Genomic DNA, 11,806 nt, shown 5'->3' with positions numbered 1-11,806 from the left:
CTGTGTACTAACAAGAGGACATGCAAACCCAATGAATTGGTTCAAATACGCTCTTAAGTGTTTCAGCACTTTTAAAGACACATTTGCCAGGAAGTGTTTTGATCCAGGATCATTTACAATTCCATGCACGATTGGTAAATTGAATATAGCTAGTGCCCTCCTAGATTTGGGTGCTGCTATAAATGTTATGCCATTGTCTATCTATACATCTTTGGGCATTAATTCAATAAAAGACACTAGTATGATCATTCAGTTGGCCGATAGAAGCATTAGAAGACCTCATGGGCTATTGGAAGATATTCTGGTCAAGGTTAAGGACTTGATTTTTCTAGTAGATTTCTATGTCTTGGATATGTCCCATGAATCAACCATTGAGGGACCACTGATCTTAGGGAGACCATTCCTTCGAACTGCCAACACAGTGATTAGTATGAAAGATGGTTGTATCACAATGGAAGTGGGTGATCACATGATCAGTTTTAATGTTTATGAAGCTATGAAGCACCCATATGAAGATTACTCATTATTGGGCGTAAGTGCCATTGATGCTTTCATAGAAGACTCTGTAGCTGAATGTGAACCTTCCCTTCTCAACATGAACGAGTATGGTCTCACCACATTTGATTTAGATTTGCCAATAATGAATTCCTTCTTCTGCCCCAATGATTTTTCTGTTTGTGATGATGAGGTGTGTAGTATTGACTTTCATTCAGTTGATAGCTCACTTTCCACATTGCAAACATTTTCTTTTGAACTCTCTTCTTTTGATGATGATTTTGTTTCTGAAATCTCTAATAATGGGTTTGGGAAAGGTATACTTTCTAACTTTACAGAAGCTGAGAATATTGCAAAATCTGCATTAGATAGAGCTAGTACCAATATAGCAATGTTGGAAACATCAAGAATGCATATTGATGAAGAAAAGAAAGGAGATTTGGTCACTAGACAAGCTTATGCTAAGGAACAAAAATTCCATATTCCACCAGCTCACTGTTTTGAGAAATTAAAGTCGCAATCCGATTCAATTTTGGATAATTTATATCAGAATTCTCCTTATGATGCATTAATCAACACTGCAGATAACTTTAATTCTTCATATCCTTTTCAAATGTTAAAGCATATTCATGAATTTTTGTCCACGTTTTCTGCAGAAGCTAAACAATGTAGGAGAGAACTTCAATCATTGCAGCAAGTTACTTGTAATCAAGATCAAGCTAAAAAGTGTTCAGAAATAAAGAATCTGCACAAGAATTCAATGCTAAATTTATGAAATTCTTGCGTAATGTACATTATCATCTTGGTTGTTTACCCTCTGGTTGCTATTATGACAGGACACAAAATCCAGAATCAAGTGAGGACTTGCAGTGGCATTTTGTTAGAGCTTTGGAGCTTAAGGAGTTGGTTCCTTCTGTGGTGAAACCCCCTGAACTAGAACTTAAACCCCTACCCCCCCAATCTTAAATATGTATATCTTGCTGAAGATAATAAATTACCAGTGATTATAGCTACTTCACTCACTATTACAGAGGAGGAACAATTAATTGCTGTTTTGCAGAAACATAAAAAGGCAATAGGTTGGTCTATGGCAGACATACCTGGAATCAATCCTTCAATTTGTACTCACAGAATATTATTAAATGATGGGATGAAACCAATTAGACAACCTCAACATAGGCTTAACCCCTTGATTTTAGATGTTGTTAAAAAAGAGGTTACTAAGCTCCTGAGTGCAGGCATCAAATACCCCATCTCGGATAGTGAATGGGTCAGCCTTGTACAAGTGGTCCCTCAAAAAAGTGGCATTACTGTTATTAAAAATGAAAAAAATGAATTGATACCAACTAGGATACAGAATGCATGGCGTGTGTGCATTGACTATAGAAGACTAAATGATGCAACACGAAAGGACCATTTTTCATTACCCTTTGTGGATCAAATGATTGAGAGATTATTTGGTAGAACTAATTATTGTTTTCTTGATGGATTTTCAGGATATTTCCAAATACCGATTTCACCAGAGGATCAAGATAAGACTGCCTTTACTTTGTCCCTATAGAACTTTTGCTTATAGAAGAATGCCCTTTGGGCTATGTAATGCACCGGGAACATTTCAGAGGGCTATGATGGCTATATTTAGTGAGTTCCTAGGTTCATCTATGGAGGTATTCATGGATGATTTTACAGTGTATGAGGATAATTTTTCTGCTTGTCTAGAGAGTCTTGATAAAGTCTTGGCCAAGTGCATAGAGAAAAATTTGCTTTTGAATTTTGAAAAATGTCACTTTATGGTGGATCAAGGCATAGTACTAGGTCATTTAGTTTCTAGAAGGGGCATTGAGGTAGATAAAGCAAAAATAGAAGTCATTTCATCTCTGCCTTATCCTAAGACTTTAAAGGAACTAAGATCTTTTCTTGGCCATTGTGGTTTTTACAGAAGGTTTTTTAAAGATTTCAGCAAGATTGCTTCTCCTTTGTCTAAACTCATGCAAAAAGATGTTGATTTTCACTTTGATGAGGACTGCAAACATGCATTTGATACTTTAAAAGCAATGCTTGTCTCACCGCCGATACTCACTACACCAGATTGGAATTCACCATTTGAGCTAGCTTGTGATGCATCTCATACAGCAGTAGGTGCAATGTTGGGTCAAAAAGACGGTAAACTATCCAGGGTAATTGCATATGCATCCAAAATGTTGGATAGTGCCCAAATTAATTATACTACAACTGAAAAAGAATTGTTTGCAATTGTCTTTGCTTTGGACAAGTTTAGACCTTATCTTCTTAATTCTCATGTTATTGTTTATACTGACCATGTGCGGCTGTGAAATTTCTTTTTAAGAAAACAGATAGCAAGCCAAGGTTATTGAGATGGATTCTATTGCTACAAGCATTTGATTTGGAAATTCGAGACAGGAGTGGTGCTGAAAACTTTGTTGCAGACCATTTGAGTAGGCTACCTGAAGATACAAAGGGAGTTTCTGATTCTTTCTTAATCTGTGATGACTTCCCTACTTCTGTGTTAGTGCCTATGACTAAACATGAACCTTGGTATGCTAACATAGTGAATTACCTTGTTACAGATTTAATTCCACCTTCCCTTTCTTACGGAGATGTGTCCACCTATTCAGGCCCAAAAATTAAAGAGTGAAGCCAAATACTATTGTTGGGATCCACCTATTCTTTGGAGGCTGTGTAATGACCAGATTATACGGAGATGTGTCCCTAATGAAGAAGTCACTGGAATTTTGGATGCTCATTACTCTTGGGCATGTGGTGGACATTTTGGTGCTAAAAAGACTTCTAGGAAGATTTTGGAAGCAGGGTTCTACTGGCCAACACTCTTTAAAGATGCCTACAATTACTGCAAAGTGTGTGATAAGTGCCAGCGTTTTGGTGGAAATAGTAGAAGACATGAGATGCCTCAAGTTCCAATGCTTTTCTGTGAAATATTTGATGTGTGGGGGATATTTTATGGGGCCATTCCCTCCATCTTTTGGTTATCATTATATACTATTAGCTGTGGATTATGTTTCAAGATGGGTGGAAGCAATACCAACAAAAAAGGATGATGCAGCCACTGTTGCCAAGTTCATTAAGTCTCATATATTTTCCAGATTTAGTATTCCTAGAGCCATGGTTAGTGACAGAGGGACACGCTTTTGTAATAGGTTGTTGGATGGTCTTTTTGCTAAATATGGAGTAACTCACAAGATGTCCATAGCTTATCACCCTCAAACTAATGGCCAAACAGAAATTTTAAATAGGGAAATTAAACAGATTCTTGAAAAGATTGTGAGACCAACAAGGAGGGATTCGAGTGTTAAATTAGAAGAAGCTTTATGGGCATATAGGACAGCTTTCAAGACCCCAATTGGTATGTCTCCTTATAGGCTAGTATATGGAAAAGCATGCCACTTACCTGTAGAACTTGAACATAAAGCTTATTGGGCTGTAAAAATCTGCAATATGGACATGGAAGCTACTGTAATTGAAAGAAAAATGCAGATACAAGAGTTAGAAGAAATTAGACTTGAGGCATATGAGAATTCAAGGATGTATAAGGAAAAGACAAAGCTCATTCATGATAAAGGCATCTTAAGGAAACATTTTAAGGAGGGTGATCGTGTTCTCTTATTCAGGGCCAGATTCAAGTTTAAACAAGGGAAGCTCAATACAAGATGGGATGGTCCATATATAGTTACCAAAGTGCATGATTTTGGCATGTTGGAACTTCTGGATGAGCAAAATGGTTGCACATTGAAGGTCAATGGACATTTGCTTAAACTCTGATGCGATACAGCAAGCTAACTCCTCAACTTCCAATGATCCATTGCAAATCCCAACTGGACCAATCACAAGAGCAAGAGCTAAAAGAATTAAGGAAGCTTTGAGTGGGCTAGTGCAAGACACCTTGACAAAGCAAATGGCATTTATTGGAGTATCAAATCTGGATAAAAATGCTGAGGATGTCACTAATGTCATTTGGGCTGAAAATGGAGCTACTGATCATATCTTGGGCTTGGAGACTTCAATTTAAGGAGCTTGGATCAAGTACAACACATGAGAAGACTCATTTGGGCCTAATTAATCATATTTTGGGCTTGATATGCTGATTATATTTCATTAAATGCATTTGTGCGAAAATTCATAATTAGTTGGCAGATTTGACTTTTGAATTTCCAAGTTACCTAAATCAAGTCCTTATGAATTTATTATGTTTTGATTTTCTAGATTGCATTTAATGCTTTTTAGGTCAGATCTTGAATGTATCCTCTATAAGATATTGTAACCCTCATTTTGGGAGGAGATTTGGAATTTTGAATGAAAACTTGCATTTTGCAATTTCTGATTGAGAGGAGTTCTCTCTAGGGTTCTTCATTGAACTAACAGACTTATCAAGGCTTGATCAATCTTGTGGCGTCTTTCAACACTTCGGGTCCTTGTTCTTCCGTGTTCAAGGGTTCAAGTAGATCACCAGACCTTTGTTTACGTTCTTGGGGTGCGTATATTCAGATCGGTTGTGGGTTCGTGGGATTTTTCCCTTGTGGGTTCTCACCATCTTGGTATCAGAGCTTTGGATCTAAACTCAGGTCATATTTTTCTGTTAGTTTACCTTCATTTTCGTTCTTCATTTGGTGCCTTTTCTTGTGTCTGTTCGTCTTCTGCGTTTCTGTTCATCACCGAAATTGTCATCCTTGTCCATTCACTTTTCCGTTGAGTTTTGTGAAGTTTAATAGGTCATTTTCATAGTTCGGAATCCCTTCTTTCGTCTCGTTTTGGTTTCATCTAAATCCGACTTTTGTAGGGCAAGTTATACCCATTTGAAAAGGACGCGTTTTCTGGAATTTCTGGGTTCAGATTGCTTGTTCTGTTTTGTTTATGGTATTTTTGTGATTTTCCTTGCATTATTCAGTGAAAAAAAAAAGAAAAGAAAAGGGAAAGACAAGAAAAAAAAAAAGAAAAAAAAAAGGTACCCAAAAAGAAAGGGACAGAAAAAAAAAACGAAAAGAAATTATAGTGCTGGCAGTGTTTTGAGCAAATCATCTTCATATCCAAATTCTATTTTGGCTTTTGCAATACTTGTGTCAATTGAGTTTCTGACTTTTCTTGAAGGTCCATATTCAATACTCTTAATTTCTCAAAGTTCCTAAGTGTTGGCTGATTCTGCATATTGTGATTGCTTTGTTTAAATTGTTTAGTTCTTTAAAGAGCCTCAAGAGGGATTTCAGAGTGGAAAAAGGCAAGAGTGATATACCTCAATTTAAAAGCCAAGTTGGAGTGAAACACGAGTGTTGAGTGTCATTCTTGAGGGAAACACGTGAGGAAATTTGTGAGGAACTTTACTTCACTAACATAATTAATTTTCCTTGAAGTCACAATGTCTAATGCAGATGGGACATCTGGTGGTAGTGGAAATCCAATGAATATTGAAGACACCCTTAGGGCAATGCAGCAACATTTTCAACGGATGAATGTGGTTTATGGAGAGATAAGGGATAGAATGGATAGACAAGATGAAAGGATTGTAAATCTGCAAAGAGCCCAACCTAAACCTAGAAGGCATGGAAGGCAAAGGGAGGTTTCTATGGATGACTTTGAATCTGAAAATAACAAAGTTGGTGGTAGTGAGGATGAAGTCAATTCTGAATCTGAAGTTGAACTGATAAGGAATAGGCATAGAGGGGATAGGTATGGGAGAAGATATGGGAGAAATAACCCAAGGGAGAGAGATAGAGTAGATGGGAACCTTGGGAGCATCAAAATGAAGATACCATCATTCCAAGGTAGAAATGATCCTGAAGCCTACTTAGAGTGGGAAAAGAAAATAGAAATGATCTTTGAGTGTCATAATTATTCTGAAGCTAAAAAGGTGAAGTTGGCAGCAATAGAATTCACTGATTATGCCATTGTTTGGTGGGATAAATTGGGTATTAATAGGAGGAATAATGGAGAGAGGCCTGTAACAACTTGGAGCGAAATGAAAGCTCTAATGAAGAAGAGATTTGTTCCCAACCATTATTTTAGAGAGCTTTATCAAAAGTTGCAGACCCTTACACAAGGTCCTAGGAGTGTAGAGGAGTACAATAAGGAGATGGAATTGGCCATGATAAGAGCTAATGTGCAAGAAGATAGAGAAGCAACAATGGCCCGATTTCTAAGTGGGTTGAACAAAGATATAGCTGATATAGTTGAATTGCATCATTATGTAGAACTAGAAGACATGGTGCATATGGCTATTAAGGTGGAAAAGCAACTCAAGCGAAAAGGTGCTTCAAAATTTCATTCTGGATCAACTTCTTCTTTCAAACAGAATTGGAAGAAAGGAGAAAAAGCTATCCAAAAGGAGACCACTAGAGGCAAAGAAGAAGCTTCATCAAAGAGCAAAGGTAAATCTGATTCCCAAACTTCTAGAAATAGGGATATAAAATGTTTCAAGTGTTTGGGTACAGGTCATATTGCTTCTCAATGCCCCAACAAGAGAGTTATGATTCTGAAAAATAATGAAGTTGTGACTGAAAGTGAGAGTGAAAGTGATGACTCCATGCCCCTACTTGAAGATGCTAGTGATGATGGGATTGAGTATGCTGTGGAAGGAGAATGCCTTGTGGTTAGAAGAGCCTTGAATTGTCAAGTGAAGGAAGATGAGTTGAATGAGCAAAGGGAAAATATTTTCCATACTCGCTGCCTCATTAATAACAAGGTATGTAGTTTGACAATTGATGGTGGCAGTGTTACAAATGTTGCAAGCACTACAATGGTTGAGAAATTACATTTGCCCACTGTTAGACACCCTAGACCATACAAGCTGCAATGGCTGAATGAATGTGGGGAGATTAAAGTTGATAAGCAAGTTCTTGTTTCTTTTTCAATTGGGAAGTATTGTGATGAAGTATTATGTGATGTTGTTCCTATGCATGCTGGACATATACTTTTGGGAAGACCTTGGGAATTTGATAGAAAGGTAAAGAAAGATGGGCTTACAAATAGATATTCTTTTGTAATGAACAACAGACCCATTACTCTTGTACCATTGACCCCAAAGCAAGTGTATGAGGATCAACTTAAGATGAAAAAAGAGAGAGATAAAAAAGAGAGTGATATGAAAAATGTGAGAGAGACATCAAAAAGAAATGGGAGTGAAAAGGAGAGAAAAGATGAGAGTTCAAAAAAAGAATTTCAGAAAAAAAATGAAGAGAGAAAAGAGAAAAAGAAATTGAGTTTTTATGCAAAAGAAAGTGAAGTGAGGAATGCCTTTTTGGCTGAACAACATTTGCTTCTCCTTGTTTACAAGGAATCCTTTTTGGATACTAATGACATTAACTCTTCCTTTCCAAGTGTTGTTAGTTCTTTATTGCAGGAATATGTTGATGTGTTCCCAGAGGAGATTCCACCTGGATTACCACCCATTAGAGGAATTGAGCATCAAATTGATTTCATTCCAGGAGCAACAATTCCTAATAGGCCAGCCTATAGAAGCAATCCAGAAGAGACAAAGGAACTTCAAAGGCAAGTGGAAGAGCTCATGGCAAGGGATATGTTAGAGAAAGCTTGAGTCCTTGTGCTGTTCCGGTACTTTTGGTCCCAAAGAAAGATGGAACTTGGAGGATGTGCATTGATTGCAGAGCTGTGAATAACATCACTATAAAGTATCGCCATCCCATTCCTAGATTAGATGATATGCTTGATGAATTGCATGGTTCTATTGTCTTTTCTAAGATTGATTTGAAATCTGGATACCATCAAATTAGAATGAGGGAAGGGGATGAATGGAAAACTGCTTTCAAAACAAAACATGGTTTGTATGAATGGTTAGTTATGCCATTTGGGTTAACTAATGCACCTAGTACTTTCATGAGATTAATGAATCATGTTTTGCGTGCTTTCATTGGGAAATTTGTTGTGGTTTATTTTGATGACATTCTGATTTACAGCAAGAATCTTGATGAGCATTTGAATCATTTGCATTGTGTGCTTGATGTTTTGAGAAAGGAAAAATTGTTTGCAAATATGAAGAAGTGTGATTTTTGTATGGATAAAATTGTTTTTCTTGGCTTTGTGGTGAGTGCTAAAGGAATAGAAGTTGATGAAGAAAAGATAAGAGCTATTAAAGAATGGCCAACACCTAAAAGCATAACTGAGGTGAGAAGCTTTCATGGTTTGGCTAGTTTTTATAGGCGCTTTGTCAAAGATTTTAGCACACTTGCTGCACCACTCACTGAAGTTATTAAAAAGTCTGTTGTTTTAAATGGGATAAAGAACAAGATGTTGCATTCATTAGGCTTAAGGATAAATTGTGTTCTGCACCTGTATTAGTATTGCCTAACTTTAACAAAACTTTTGAGATTGAATGTGATGCATCTGGAGTTGGAATAGGAGCTGTTTTGATGCAGGAAGGAAAGCCAATTGCTTATTTTAGTGAAAAGTTGAATGGAGCAGCCTTGAAGTATCCAACATATGACAAGGAGCTCTATGCACTTAAAAGAGCATTAGAGAATTGGCAACACTACCTTTGGCCTAAACAATTTGTAATTCATACTGATCATCAATCTTTGAAGCACATTAAGGGTCAAGGTAAGCTGAACAAGAGACATGCAAGGTGGCTGGAATTTATTGAGACATTTCCGTATGTCATCAGATACAAGAAAGGTAAAGAAAATGTGGTGGCTGATGCATTGTCAAGAAGGTATACTCTTCTTACTACTCTAAATGCTAGGTTGCTTGGTTTTGAATATATCAAGGAATTGTATGCCATTGATGCTGATTTTGCTGAAGTGTTTCTTGCTTGTGAAAAGAAAGCATTTGAAAAGTTTTATAGGATTGATGGGTACTTGTTTAAGAAAACAGATTGTGTGTGCCTCAATGTTCTTTGCGAGAATTACTTGTGAGAGAAGCACATGGGGGAGGATTAATGGGTCACTTTGGTGTGAAAAAGACTTTGGATGTTTTGCATGAACATTTCTTTTGGCCTAAAATGAAACGTGATGTGGAAAGAATCTGTGCTAAATGCATAACTTGTAAAAAGGCTAAATCTAGAGTCTTGCCACATGGTTTGTACACCCCATTACCTGTGCCTAGTGAACCTTGGGTAGATATATCAATGGATTTTATTTTGGGTTTACCTAGGTCAAGAAAGGGTATGGATTCCATATTTGTGGTTGTCGATAGATTTTCTAAAATGGCACATTTCATTGCTTGCCATAAAACTGATGATGCCACATACATTGCTGATTTGTTCTTTAAGGAAATTGTAAGACTTCATGGTGTTCCTAAAAGTATTGTTTCTGATAGGGATACAAAATTCTTGAGTCATTTTTGGAGGATTTGTGGGGTAAGCTGGGTACTAAATTATTGTTTTCTACTGCTTGTCATCCACAAACTGATGGACAAACTGAGGTAGTTAATAGAACTTTAACTCAATTGCTTAGAACTGTGATTCAAAAGAACTTGAAGAATTGGGAAAATTGCTTGTCATTCATTGAATTTGCTTACAATAGGAGTGTGCACTCATCTACTGATTATTCTCCTTTTGAAATAGTGTATGGTTTTAATCCACTAACTCCCTTGGATTTATTACCATTGCCTATTGATGAGAGGGCCAGTCTTGATGGGACAAAAAAAGCTGAAACAGTGAAACAACTTCATCAAAAAGTGAAACAACAAATTGAAAAGAAAAATGAGCAATATGCATCCAAGGCTAACAAAGGAAGAAGGCGTGTTCTCTTTGAACCTGGTGATTGGGTGTGGGTGCATATGAGGAAAGAAAGATTTCCAGCTCAAAGAAAGTCCAAATTAGCTCCAAGAGGAGATGGTCCATTTCAAGTGCTTGAAAGAATCAATGACAATGCTTACAAAATTGATTTACTTGGTAAGTATAATGTTAGTGCTACTTTCAATGTGGCTGATTTATCTCCTTTTGATGCAGGTGATGATTCGAGGTCGAATCCTTTTGAGGAGAGGGGGAATGATGCGATACAGCAAGCTAACTCCTCAACTTCCAATGATCCATTGCAAATCCCAACTGGACCAATCACAAGAGCAAGAGCTAAAAGAATTAAGGAAGCTTTGAGTGGGCTAGTGCAAGACACCTTGACAAAGCAAATGGCATTTATTGGAGTATCAAATCTGGATAAAAATGCTGAGGATGTCACTAATGTCATTTGGGCTGAAAATGGAGCTACTGATCATATCTTGGGCTTGGAGACTTCAATTTAAGGAGCTTGGATCAAGTACAACACATGAGAAGACTCATTTGGGCCTAATTAATCATATTTTGGGCTTGATATGCTGATTATATTTCATTAAATGCATTTGTGCGAAAATTCATAATTAGTTGGCAGATTTGACTTTTGAATTTCCAAGTTACCTAAATCAAGTCCTTATGAATTTATTATGTTTTGATTTTCTAGATTGCATTTAATGCTTTTTAGGTCAGATCTTGAATGTATCCTCTATAAGATATTGTAACCCTCATTTTGGAGGAGATTTGGAATTTGAATGAAAACTTGCATTTTGCAATTTCTGATTGAGAGGAGTTCTCTCTAGGGTTCTTCATTGAACTAACAGACTTATCAAGGCTTGATCAATCTTGTGGCGTCTTTCAACACTTCGGGTCCTTGTTCTTCCGTGTTCAAGGGTTCAAGTAGATCACCAGACCTTGTTTACGTTCTTGGGGTGCGTATATTCAGATCGGTTGTGGGTTCGTGGGATTTTTCCTTGTGGGTTCTCACCATCTGGTATCAGAGCTTTTTGGACTCTAACTCCGGTCAATTTTTCTGTTAGTTTACCTTCATTTTAGTTCTTCATTTGGTGACTTTTCTTGTGTCTGTTAGTCTTATGCGTTATGTTCATCAACGAAATTGTCATCCTGTCCATTCACTTTTCGTGAGTTGTGAAGTTTAATAGGTCATTTTCATAGTTGGAATCCCTCTTTGTCTCGTTTTGGTTTCATCTAAAATCGACTTTTGTAGGGCAAGTTATACCCATTTGAAAAGGACGCGTTTCTGGAATTTCTGGGTTCAGATTGCTTGTTCTGTTTTTGTTTATGGTATTTTTGTGATTTCCTTGCATTATTCAGTGAAAAAAAAAAAAAAGAAAAGAAAAGGGAAAAGACAAAAAAAAAAAAGAAAAAAAAAAAAAAAAAGGTACCCAAAAAGAAAGGGACAGAAAAAAAAACGAAAAGAAATTATAGTGCTGGCAGTGTTTTGAGCAAATCATCTTCATATCCAAATTCTATTTTGGCTTTTGCAATACTTGTGTCATTGAGTTTCTGACTTTTCTTGAAGGTCCATATTCAATACTCTTA

General features: G+C 36.8%; 1 protein-coding gene across 1 annotated transcript; it reads left to right on the top strand.

The window, feature by feature from the left end:
- Positions 1–3,198: 3,198 nt before the first annotated feature.
- LOC114755484 (protein NYNRIN-like) lies at positions 3,199–4,293 on the top strand. Its single transcript, XM_028944360.1, has one exon. The coding sequence runs from the start codon at positions 3,199–3,201 to the stop codon at positions 4,291–4,293; it is 1,095 nt and encodes a 364-aa protein (XP_028800193.1).
- Positions 4,294–11,806: the final 7,513 nt, after the last annotated feature.

The sequence above is a fragment of the Neltuma alba genome, unplaced genomic scaffold (assembly GCF_004799145.2).
Source record: "Neltuma alba isolate B1F8T4 unplaced genomic scaffold, ASM479914v2 tig00010276_pilon, whole genome shotgun sequence".
In the NCBI taxonomy this organism is placed as follows: domain Eukaryota; kingdom Viridiplantae; phylum Streptophyta; class Magnoliopsida; order Fabales; family Fabaceae; genus Neltuma; species Neltuma alba.
This window is presented reverse-complemented; position numbering and strand designations above follow the sequence as displayed.